We start from the raw sequence: 13213 nt of genomic DNA on the forward strand, positions 1-13213 counted from the left end.
ATCTGAAAAAACTACGGTTTCTAGAAACCCAAGGAGTTAAATCGGGAGATCGTTCTTATGGGGGCTATACTAAAATATGGACCGATACTCACCGTTTTCAGCATACCTCTTTATGACCCGAAAATACCTCTAGATTTCCAATTTCAGGCAAATAGGATAAAAACTTTGGATTCTAGAAGCCCAAGAAGTAAAATCGGGAAATCAGTCTATATGGGGCCTATACCAAAATATGGACCGATACTCACCATTTTCGGCACACCTCTTTATGGTCCTAAAATACCTCTAGATTTCCAATTTCAGACAAATTGGATAAAAACTACGGTTTCTATAAGCCCAAGACCCCAAATCGGGAGGTCGTTTTATATGGGGACCATACCAAAACATGGACCGATACTCACAATTTTTGGCACACGTATTTGTGGTCCTACAATACCTTTAGATTTTCAATTTCAGGTAAATTGAATAAAAACTGCGGTTTCTATAAGCCCAAGAAATAAAATCGGGAGATCGGTCTATATGGGGGCTATACCAAAACATGGACCGATACTCACCATTTTTGGCACACCTCTTTATGGTCATAAAATACCTCTAGATTTCAAATTTCAGGCAAATTGGATAAAAACTACGATTTCTATAAGCCCAAGTCCCCAAATCGGGAGGTCGGTTTATATGGGGACTATATCAAAACCTGGACCGATATAGCCCATCTTCGAACTTGACCTGCCTGCAGACAAAAGACGAGTTTGTGCAAAATTTCAGCACGATTGCTTCATTATTGAAGACTGTAGCGTGATTACAACAGACAGACAGACGGACATCGCTATATCGTCTTAGAATTTCTCCCTGATGAAGAATATATATACTTTATATAGTCGGAAATCCATATTTCGATGTGTTACAAACGGAATGACAAACTTTTTATACCCCCGTCACCATTCTATGGTGGTGGGTATAAAAACAACAAAAAATGTTCTAAAGGGTGATTCTTTTGAGGTTAGGATTTTCGTGCATTAGTATTTGACAGATCACGTGGGATTTCAGACATGGTGTCAAAGAGAAAGATGCTCAGTATGCTTTGACATTTCATCATGAAAAGACTTACTAACGAGCAACGCTTGCAAATCATTGAATTTTATTACCAAAATCAGTGTTCGGTTCGAAATGTGTTTATCGACAAATTTTGTTCAGCGATGAGGCTCATTTCTGGTTGAATGGCTACGTAAATAAGCAAAATTGCCGCATTTGGAGTGAAGAGCAACCAGAAGCCGTTCAAGAACTGCCCATGCATCCCGAAAAATGCACTGTTTGGTGTGGTTTGTACGCTGGTGGAATCATTGGACCGTATTTTTTCAAAGATGCTGTTGGACGCAACGTTACGGTGAATGGCGATCGCTATCGTTCGATGCTAACAAACTTTTTGTTGCCAAAAATGGAAGAACTGAACTTGGTTGACATGTGGTTTCAACAAGATGGCGCTACATGCCACACAGCTCGCGATTCTATGGCCATTTTGAGGGAAAACTTCGGAGAACAATTCATCTCAAGAAATGGACCGGTAAGTTGGCCACCAAGATCATGCGATTTGACGCCTTTAGACTATTTTTTGTGGGGCTACGTCAAGTCTAAAGTCTACAGAAATAAGCCAGCAACTATTCCAGCTTTGGAAGACAACATTTCCGAAGAAATTCGGGCTATTCCGGCCGAAATGCTCGAAAAAGTTGCCCAAAATTGGACTTTCCGAATGGACCACCTAAGACGCATCCGCGGTCAACATTTAAATGAAATTATCTTCAAAAAGTAAATGTCATGGACCAATCTAACGTTTCAAATAAAGAACCGATGAGATTTTGCAAATTTTATGCGTTTTTTTTTTTTTTAAAAAGTTATCAAGCTCTTAACAAATCACCCTTTAGTTGTTGTTTTCATAGTGGAGGGTATCTGGCCAAGTAATCCCGCCTGAATAGCTGGCAACTTTAATATAAAAAAATGTTATAGTTGCGGAATGAATTATAATTTCAATATAGAAAAAGGATTAATCAGGTCCCGGGATTTTCCAGACGGGATTAACCCTGAATCCCGTAATTTTTTATTTTGAATCCCGGGATTTTTGATAATCCCGAAAAAATTAATTCCTAATAAACAAAGGATGAGCGTTGTTCAAAAGCAACAATTTTTCATTATGAGGGTAAATATAATTTTCAATATAAATTCGTTGGAGGAAATACAAAAATTGGAAAATTTTAGACAAATAACTTAATTTACTCCAAATAGTTTATACGCTGCCAACATTTCAAAGTTCCATTTCATCTTCATCGCACAGATTCGTAAGTGACACTTAGGCCGATAGCCTCTAGTTGCTAGTGCCCGTATAAATAAGTTTATTGTAATTTGTAATTATAATAAATTAAATAATAAATAAATAAGTAAGTGACACTACAACAATCGCCATCACTATTATCACAAGAGTCATTTTATATTTTGTGAAACACCCCTGCCAACAATTTTTTAAATTTGACGGCGCTTCTGAGAATCGACGTCTCAGAATAAATAAAAACGAAAATAAAGTGCTGAAAACATAGTTATTACGCTTAAAATTGGTGAACAATTTTCGACTTTCCAAATGGAATAAAGTGATAGTTTTTCAGATATTTTTCCAGACACGCTGTCTCCATCAAGAATAAACACTGATAGAAGCTGGAGCATCAACCGAATATAGCAGAATTGCAACTTATCAAACAACATAATTCATTTCAAGTGAGGATTTGTGCCTTCCAACCGGAAAAAGTCAAAGTTGTTTTGATTTTATGCCAACACGTCTCCGCAACACGCGAACTGACTTTATACTAGCGAATTTGTCGCCGCAAACTTGCGTGAAGATACCGACGTAGGTAACTTTTTTAATTACAACAACCACCGAAATAACAGGGTGACACAGAGTTGCAAAAACCATATAAAATGCAAATAGTACGGAATTTATCAACTGTGGTGCCCACAAAAATTATGGAAAAACAAAATATGACCACAAATTTAGCGAATATAATGAATAAAGATATGTTTAACAAAATTATTAATGTTTAGATGTGAAGGTATTACTACCACAAATTGTTTAAACTGTGATTTAAAACAGTATGTGCACCCTTTCCGCGTAAAACAAGAGGACAACCTCAAGCACAAACTTCGCTCCTGGTGCCAAAATAATAGCTTCGTTCAAAATTCCGCTAATGTGACATCAAAGTGGAGGTCATTACCTACATTTTGATGTATGGCATGTGTTCCAACAGTGTTTTTTTACGAAGATATCCTGGATTCCAAGTTTTCAACTGGGGGAGGCAGAACATAGATTCTACCATGGAAGCCAGGAACGGACTTCGTTCAAAATTCCGCTAATGGGACATCAAAGTGGAGGTCATTACCTACATTTTGATGTATGGCATGTGTTCCAACAGTGTTTTTTTACGAAGATATCCCTGATTCCAAGTTTTCAACTGGGGGAGGCAGAACATAGATTCTACCATGGAAGCCAGGAACGGACTTCGTTCAAAATTCCGCTAATGGGACATCAAAGTGGAGGTCATTACCTACATTTTGATGTATGGCATGTGTTCCAACAGTGTTCTTTTACGAAGATATCCCTGATTCCAAGTTTTCCACTGGGGGGCAGAACATAGATTGTACCATGGAAGCCAGGAACGGACTTCGTTCAAAATTCCGCTAATGGGACATCAAAGTGGAGGTCATTACCTACATTTTGATGTATGGCATGTGTTCCAACAGTGTTTTTTTACGAAGATATCCCTGATTCCAAGTTTTCCACTGGGGGGCAGAACATAGATTCTACCATGGAAGCCAGGAACGGACTTCGTTCAAAATTCCGCTAATGGGACATCAAAGTGGAGGTCACTACCTACATTTTGAGGTATGTCATGTGTTCCAACAGTGTTTTTGAACGAAGATATCCCTGATTCCAAGTTTTCCACTGGGGGGCAGAATATAGATTCTACCATGGAAGCCAGGAACGGACTTCGTTCAAAATTCCGCTAATGGGACATCAAAGTGGAGGTCACTACCTACATTTTGAGGTATGTCATGTGTTCCAACAGTGTTTTTGAACGAAGATATCCTGGATTCCAAGTTTTCAACTGGGGGAGGCAGAACATAGATTCTACCATGGAAGCCAGGAACGGACTTCGTTCAAAATTCCGCTAATGGGACATCAAAGTGGAGGTCATTACCTACATTTTGATGTATGGCATGTGTTCCAACAGTGTTTTTTTACGAAGATATCCCTGATTCCAAGTTTTCCACTGGGGGGCAGAACATAGATTCTACCATGGAAGCCAGGAACGGACTTCGTTCAAAATTCCGCTAATGGGACATCAAAGTGGAGGTCACTACCTACATTTTGAGGTATGTCATGTGTTCCAACAGTGTTTTTGAACGAAGATATCCCTGATTCCAAGTTTTCCACTGGGGGGCAGAACATAGATTCTACCATGGAAGCCAGGAACGGACTTCGTTCAAAATTCCGCTAATGGGACATCAAAGTGGAGGTCATTACCTACATTTTGATGTATGGCATGTGTTCCAACAGTGTTTTTGAACGAAGATATCCCTGATTCCAAGTTTTCCACTGGGGGGCAGAATATAGATTCTACCATGGAAGCCAGGAACGGACTTCGTTCAAAATTCCGCTAATGGGACATCAAAGTGGAGGTCATTACCTACATTTTGATGTATGGCATGTGTTCCAACAGTGTTTTTTTTACGAAGATATCCCTGATTCCAAGTTTTCCACTGGGGGGCAGAACATAGATTCTACCATGGAAGCCAGGAACGGACTTCGTTCAAAATTCCGCTAATGGGACATCAAAGTGGTGGTCATTACCTACATTTTGATGTATGGCATGTGTTCCAACAGTGTTTTTTTACGAAGATATCCCTGATTCCAAGTTTTCCACTGGGGGGCAGAACATAGATTCTACCATGGAAGCCAGGAACGGACTTCGTTCAAAATTCCGCTAATGGGACATCAAAGTAGAGGTCATTACCTACATTTTGATATATGTCATGAGTTCCAACAGTGTTTTTGGACGAAGATATCCCTGATTCCAAGTTTTCCACTGGGGGCAGAACATAGATTCTACCATGGAAGCCAGGAACGGACTTCGTTCAAAATTCCGCTAATGGGACATCAAAGTGGAGGTCACTACCTACATTTTGAGGTATGTCATGTGTTCCAACAGTGTTTTTGAACGAAGATATCCTGGATTCCAAGTTTTCAACTGGGGGAGGCAGAACATAGATTCTACCATGGAAGCCAGGAACGGACTTCGTTCAAAATTCCGCTAATGGGACATCAAAGTGGAGGTCATTACCTACATTTTGATGTATGGCATGTGTTCCAACAGTGTTTTTTTACGAAGATATCCCTGATTCCAAGTTTTCCACTGGGGGGCAGAACATAGATTCTACCATGGAAGCCAGGAACGGACTTCGTTCAAAATTCCGCTAATGGGACATCAAAGTGGAGGTCACTACCTACATTTTGAGGTATGTCATGTGTTCCAACAGTGTTTTTGAACGAAGATATCCCTGATTCCAAGTTTTCCACTGGGGGGCAGAACATAGATTCTACCATGGAAGCCAGGAACGGACTTCGTTCAAAATTCCGCTAATGGGACATCAAAGTGGAGGTCATTACCTACATTTTGATGTATGACATGTGTTCCAACAGTGTTTTTGAACGAAGATATCCCTGATTCCAAGTTTTCCACTGGGGGGCAGAATATAGATTCTACCATGGAAGCCAGGAACGGACTTCGTTCAAAATTCCGCTAATGGGACATCAAAGTGGAGGTCATTACCTACATTTTGATGTATGGCATGTGTTCCAACAGTGTTTTTTTACGAAGATATCCCTGATTCCAAGTTTTCCACTGGGGGGCAGAACATAGATTCTACCATGGAAGCCAGGAACGGACTTCGTTCAAAATTCCGCTAATGGGACATCAAAGTGGAGGTCATTACCTACATTTTGATGTATGGCATGTGTTCCAGCAGTGTTTTTTTACGAAGATATCCCTGATTCCAAGTTTTCCACTGGGGGGCAGAACATAGATTCTACCATGGAAGCCAGGAACGGACTTCGTTCAAAATTCCGCTAATGGGACATCAAAGTGGAGGTCATTACCTACATTTTGATGTATGGCATGTATTCCAACAGTGTTTTTTTACGAAGATATCCCTGATTCCAAGTTTTCCACTGGGGAGCAGAACATAGATTCTACCATGGAAGCCAGGAACGGACTTCGTTCAAAATTCCGCTAATGGGACATCAAAGTAGAGGTCATTACCTACATTTTGATATATGTCATGAGTTCCAACAGTGTTTTTGGACGAAGATATCCCTGATTCCAAGTTTTCCACTGGGGGCAGAACATAGATTCTACCATGGAAGCCAGGAACGGACTTCGTTCAAAATTCCGCTAATGGGACATCAAAGTGGAGGTCACTACCTACATTTTGAGGTATGTCATGTGTTCCAACAGTGTTTTTGAACGAAGATATCCTGGATTCCAAGTTTTCAACTGGGGGAGGCAGAACATAGATTCTACCATGGAAGCCAGGAACGGACTTCGTTCAAAATTCCGCTAATGGGACATCAAAGTGGAGGTCATTACCTACATTTTGATGTATGGCATGTGTTCCAACAGTGTTTTTTTACGAAGATATCCCTGATTCCAAGTTTTCCACTGGGGGGCAGAACATAGATTCTACCATGGAAGCCAGGAACGGACTTCGTTCAAAATTCCGCTAATGGGACATCAAAGTGGAGGTCACTACCTACATTTTGAGGTATGTCATGTGTTCCAACAGTGTTTTTGAACGAAGATATCCCTGATTCCAAGTTTTCCACTGGGGGGCAGAACATAGATTCTACCATGGAAGCCAGGAACGGACTTCGTTCAAAATTCCGCTAATGGGACATCAAAGTGGAGGTCATTACCTACATTTTGATGTATGGCATGTGTTCCAACAGTGTTTTTGAACGAAGATATCCCTGATTCCAAGTTTTCCACTGGGGGGCAGAATATAGATTCTACCATGGAAGCCAGGAACGGACTTCGTTCAAAATTCCGCTAATGGGACATCAAAGTGGAGGTCATTACCTACATTTTGATGTATGGCATGTGTTCCAACAGTGTTTTTTTACGAAGATATCCCTGATTCCAAGTTTTCCACTGGGGGGCAGAACATAGATTCTACCATGGAAGCCAGGAACGGACTTCGTTCAAAATTCCGCTAATGGGACATCAAAGTGGAGGTCATTACCTACATTTTGATGTATGGCATGTGTTCCAGCAGTGTTTTTTTACGAAGATATCCCTGATTCCAAGTTTTCCACTGGGGGGCAGAACATAGATTCTACCATGGAAGCCAGGAACGGACTTCGTTCAAAATTCCGCTAATGGGACATCAAAGTGGAGGTCATTACCTACATTTTGATGTATGGCATGTATTCCAACAGTGTTTTTTTACGAAGATATCCCTGATTCCAAGTTTTCCACTGGGGAGCAGAACATAGATTCTACCATGGAAGCCAGGAACGGACTTCGTTCAAAATTCCGCTAATGGGACATCAAAGTAGAGGTCATTACCTACATTTTGATGTATGTCGTGAGTTCCAACAGTGTTTTTGGACGAAGATATCCCTGATTCCAAGTTTTCCACTGGGGGCAGAACATAGATTCTACCATGGAAGCCAGGAACGGACTTCGTTCAAAATTCCGCTAATGGGACATCAAAGTGGAGGTCATTACCTACATTTTGATGTATGGCATGTATTCCAACAGTGTTTTTTTTACGAAGATATCCCTGATTCCAAGTTTTCCACTGGGGAGCAGAACATAGATTCTACCATGGAAGCCAGGAACGGACTTCGTTCAAAATTCCGCTAATGGGACATCAAAGTAGAGGTCATTACCTACATTTTGATGTATGTCGTGAGTTCCAACAGTGTTTTTGGACGAAGATATCCCTGATTCCAAGTTTTCCACTGGGGGCAGAACATAGATTCTACCATGGAAGCCAGGAACGGACTTCGTTCAAAATTCCGCTAATGGGACATCAAAGTGGAGGTCACTACCTACATTTTGAGGTATGTCATGTGTTCCAACAGTGTTGTTGAACGAAGATATCCTGGATTCCAAGTTTTCAACTGGGGGAGGCAGAACATAGATTCTACCATGGAAGCCAGGAACGGACTTCGTTCAAAATTCCGCTAATGGGACATCAAAGTGGAGGTCATTACCTACATTTTGATGTACGCCATGTGCTCCAAGAGTGTTTTTGGACGAAGATATCCCGGTTTCCATTTTTGACACCTTGAAATCACATTGAGAATGTTTCTTCAATTATTTTCAATAAAAATGCATTCATGAAGAAAACGTGGTAACAATGAAATTCGATTGTTTTGGCAACTCCGGTGGATTGGTTTGTTGTCGTGCAAAATTTAGAATAATAAAATAATTTTATTTATTATTTTATTAAAAATGAAGATCTCACGGTACAGCACAAACAGAAATGGTAAACATATTAGAGTTTTTATTGTTCGCTATGTTGTACTTCAAAATATTCCACAGTCATAGCGTTTTGGCGCCAAAACGTGAATTGGCATGCAAATTGAGAAAGAAGGGAACAACAGAATTCATTCAGGAATATGATTTATGGAGAAGGCAATCGCCGTGAACAAATTGGATGTGTTGGAGGTAGTATGGAAATTATTATCTGCACTCCTGATCGTTTAAATTGTACAAGCGAATTTTATTGACACAGCCACTATTACTTATCTATTTTTAGATGAAGCTCATCGTATTTTGGATATGGGTTTTGAACCTCAGATTCGGAAGATATCATTGGATATCATTGGATATTTGAACAATCCCATACCTGTGCGTGATGTATCATTGGATTTGGTCGAGCAAACAATCGAAATTGTTGAAGAGAATGAAAAATTCTATTTGGTAAAGATTTTTATTAAATGTGTGGAAGCTTTAGCTGATGATTTGTCTAATGATTTAAAATTAGATGATTTTCGCTATTGCAGATATTATCTCTGGTGAAGTAAACAATCTTATGGCAACTGATATCGCCTCACGTGGCCTGGCCATAGAAGATATAACCCATGTCATCAATTTCCAGTTCCGAAATATCGAAGAATACAGTAACAGTGCTATATTTAGTTATAGAACTCGATCCGATTGGGGCATAGCATCGGAATTAATTCCTATACCTGAAGAAGCTGGTCAGGATATACCATCTGACTCCCGACCATGGCTGAACCTTTTGCTAAAACCAAAGAACGTTGTGCTGAAGAAGCACATAAATTTAATCGAACGCAATGTGGCAGAGTAGGCGTAAGTTATTGCGGTCGTAGTGGTAGTAAATAACATGGAAAATCTTCCAAACCACCTATGAATTAGCACAAACATTTTTATTGATTTTCTGTTGGATTCCATAAAAATCTATTACATATTCATTAGTAACGTTAAAGGTGATTTTTTATTAAAATATGTATGTAGTAACATTTTTGCTGTTAAAGGTGGGTACTATGTTCGGTTTTCGAGTTGAAAATCATTTTATTTTCTCGATTACTTTTTCTAAAATAATCAAAATTGTAAATGAAAACAAACATATTCCTGTAAAGTCTTGCCGAAATCTAGAGGAACAAGAAACTGTGCATCAATTGAGTTAATTTAAAGGTGAGTGCTATGTTCGGTTTTTCCACCAAAACACTAAACTAAAAGTGCAAAAATATATATGAAGACGATTATATTTTTATCATGTCTGGTCAAATTATGGATGGAAAAGATCCAAGGCGTTGATTGCGAAACATATAATATTTCAAATTTAATTGATTAAAAAAAGTAACCGTGAAAATGAGCTGGTTTTCAGCTTGAAAACTGAACATAGTACTTACCTTAGCCGCTAATATCAATGTAAATAATTAAAGTAAAAGCAGATTTAAATATTTTTGAAAGGGGAAGTTTATTTTCTTTAATATGAATTAACATCGAAAAGTAACTATGAAAAATTACTATTTCGGACGATAGTGCGAACATAATGCCGACCTTAAAGGCCATTATTAAGTTGGAATTATCGCGCTAAATTCGCCATTTTTTCATGGTTACTTTTCTTTAATAATCCATTTCACCGAAAATAAACATTTTCGATTTTTGCATTGGATCATTCCCCATCAAGGGGTATTATCCCACCTGTTCTGGTTTACGAATTCGCAAAATGCAAAATTTTCCTCTTTCGCTAGTTTCCGAACCACAATGATATATAATACGAAATTTTTATATACTTTTCCTATGGATAAGGAAATTAAAAGGAAGAAATTTCTTGGCAAAATATGAAGTGGTTCAGAAGTTATTTACAGATAAAAATTTTGCGTTTTGCGAATTCGTAAACCAGAACATGGGGGATATAATAAAATTTGTAACAAGAATATATAATTTTATTCTGTTTTTGCAGATTTAGTTTTGTTTTTAGCGAATAAAATCGAACTTAGATTTTAAAATATACGATGTTTTCAATTACGGTCGTAATTGAACTGAGTACAATGTTTATCCAATTTTGTAGCCGAGATTAATTACCGTCGTAATTTAATTTATTACGATGGTAATCAATATATTTCAGTAAACCAATTACTATAATAACTGAGTTAAGTGCATAGAATACTGATTTTTAGATGAATAAATACACCTAGAATAATGTGTTTAGGCTTTTTATTGGAAATGATGTTTTTATAAAGAAACGTAAAATCGAAAAGAGAATTTTACACAACATCCCAGTCACACATCTACATATCTGATTTAACCCTCTAATGCCCAAACCCGCCTTTAGGCGGTCATCGATAAAACGGGAAGCTTTTAGTAAAACACACCTGAAGACAACAAAAATGGGTAAAATTAAAACAAAACTTAGCTAAAACTGTTCAAGAGGCTTTGCAGCATATCCTGAATTTTTCCGTATACATTTTTCTTGTTTCGTTTTCTTGCTTTTATGTCGCAAACCTCGACTATTTTATCAGTTGGCAGAAAAAATGGGGCATTAGAGGGTTAATGAAGACTCGAAAAAACGGGGGATTTGCACCACCTGGCCCAAATTGTCTCCACTTTATTTTCTCTTATAAAAAAGAAGAATTTAGATATATATACGAATTTATATATTTATAAGTTTTTTTAACGAACATAGTAGTACCTACCTTAAGTCAGTAATTGCTAATTTTCTTTGGATCGGGGGGTGCTAGGTGGATTTGGTAAAGTAGAAAAAAAAGCTATTGAAAAGGTCTATCACATAAATATTAAAAATTTTCCACATGTTTTCTACAGAAGTTTTTGGGACCCCTTAAAGGTGTATTTTCGCTTTTGTCATAAATCCATAGATATTGAGTTTTGCTGTTTCAACTAGCGAATGTTTGTACATTGGCCGCTTTTTCAGCAGACAAAAACAGCTGTTTTAGCAAACTTTTTTTGCCGGTACTTTTCGCGCTGAAATTTTCGTCGTTACTTTTTTAAAATAGCTTCATTGATACACACGTTCTTTGTCATTGAGGTTTCGTCAAGATTTAAAAGAAATATGTTTGTTTTCATGTATAATTTTGATTATTTCAGAAAAAGTAATCGCGAAAATAAAGTGATTTTTTACTCGAAAACCGAACATAGTACCGGTCTATAGATAACAATTTGTATTTAGTGTACTTTTATCGATGCTGAATAATTTATAAGTCAATAAAACAACCTACGCGCACTAGAAGATGGAAAGGTCCTCCTAAAATCTCAGTACAATACAATATGATGAATGAGTAGGTTTCCACACAACCAAGAGGTACTACTCGTTGCGCGTTGCCAAATATTTTACTTGGCTGGCATCCCCAGTAGGCATACAATCCAAGATGTGCTTTGCACGTTTTTGCACACAATTCACTTCTTCGTTGGAAAAAAAAGAAAAAAACATTAGATTGGCTTATGGATCTAGGTCATATTAAAATTGTTGGTGCCTTATCAATACTACCTGGTATTAGAAGTATTGCCGATTGATACAATTCACTTGTCCTTTGGAATTCTCTTTAAGGAAAGAAAAATACATTAGATTGGTATTAGAAATATAACTGGTTGATATACAATACAGTGATAATTATAGAAAAATAAGTCACTGTTAAGGTTTTCCCTTACGGATTGCGATATCAATATCTAAATGGTATCAAAATTCAGTAGCAAAATTTTCTCGAACCCCTTATTATCAAAGGTATAGTGAACTATCAATAACAAAATGGTATTGATAATTTACCAGGAATGAAAATGATAAAGTAATGAAAATATAATATTAGATGAAGGCGATTAAATCGCTACTACTTTTGATACCAAACTAAAATTCATTTTAAACTATTTTCAAATTCACACAATTTACATGTAATGTCTGTTATATTTTCCTTAAAGTATAAATCTCTGATACAACCAGAACAAAGCTTTTTGGTACATTGAACACACGCAATAGCAGTATTCCTTGTAGCAGAGCAATGCAAACATATATTTAGACTAGAATACTCCAAAAGTTTTGTATGCATTCTCTTTCTGTATGGGGATTTCGCTTCTAAATTTGTCATAGGCATACTCTTTACAAATCTCTCAGCATACTGTAATATAAATATACCGCATTCCACATTATCATGTTGTTTGTCGAAAATCAATTGCTTTTCCGACCATTTTTCATTTTTTAATATATTTATTTCGTTCACATAGTGGGATATTAATTTTTGGGGTATTTTCTTGCATTGCTTGGGATCAAGGCAACATATTTCCTTTGTTTCTACGTTGAGTATCATCAAATAATAGTGATTGTTGATTAAGTGAGGAACTAACAACGAAGTTGAACATTGCCCTGTAGTTGGAATTGTTTTCTTTAAGAATTATGGCCAAGCATCCATTAACAATGTTATTCCGCAACCATTGGCGAGGACGCAACGTTTCCAATTCTAACAATGATATTATGGTGTCTTCATAAACTTGACCAACTAGATATTTATCGTAGACATTCTTAAGGTCGCATATAAATAGTCTATCCTGGTTAAAGTTAGTCAAAGTTTCATAAGAATACAGTTTGTAGGGATTATACTGCGGAGTTTTTATCAAACTGCGATTAATATACT

The 13213-nt window shown here is 37.6% G+C and overlaps 1 protein-coding gene across 1 annotated transcript; it reads left to right on the plus strand.

The window, feature by feature from the left end:
• The first annotated feature begins 8444 nt into the window (after window positions 1-8444).
• On the plus strand, window positions 8445-9552 carry LOC142234810 (putative ATP-dependent RNA helicase DDX43). Its single transcript, XM_075305999.1, has 4 exons — window positions 8445-8586; window positions 8643-8768; window positions 8860-9023; window positions 9088-9552. Exons 2-4 carry the CDS (start codon window positions 8720-8722, stop codon window positions 9412-9414), a joined length of 540 nt encoding a protein of 179 aa, XP_075162114.1. The 5' UTR covers window positions 8445-8586; window positions 8643-8719; the 3' UTR covers window positions 9415-9552.
• Window positions 9553-13213: the final 3661 nt, after the last annotated feature.

The sequence above is a fragment of the Haematobia irritans genome, chromosome 4, assembly GCF_050003625.1.
Source record: "Haematobia irritans isolate KBUSLIRL chromosome 4, ASM5000362v1, whole genome shotgun sequence".
NCBI lineage: Eukaryota > Metazoa > Arthropoda > Insecta > Diptera > Muscidae > Haematobia > Haematobia irritans.

Bases quoted from the DNA above. Each gene is read 5' to 3' on its own strand.
- LOC142234810 (XM_075305999.1), top strand. From the start codon at position 8,720: ATGATTTATGGAGAAGGCAATCGCCGTGAACAAATTGGATGTGTTGGA. The intron at 8,769-8,859 runs GTAGTATGGAAA...ATCTATTTTTAG, and splicing joins ACAAATTGGATGTGTTGGAG to ATGAAGCTCATCGTATTTTG. The intron at 9,024-9,087 runs GTAAAGATTTTT...ATTTAAAATTAG, and splicing joins AGAATGAAAAATTCTATTTG to ATGATTTTCGCTATTGCAGA.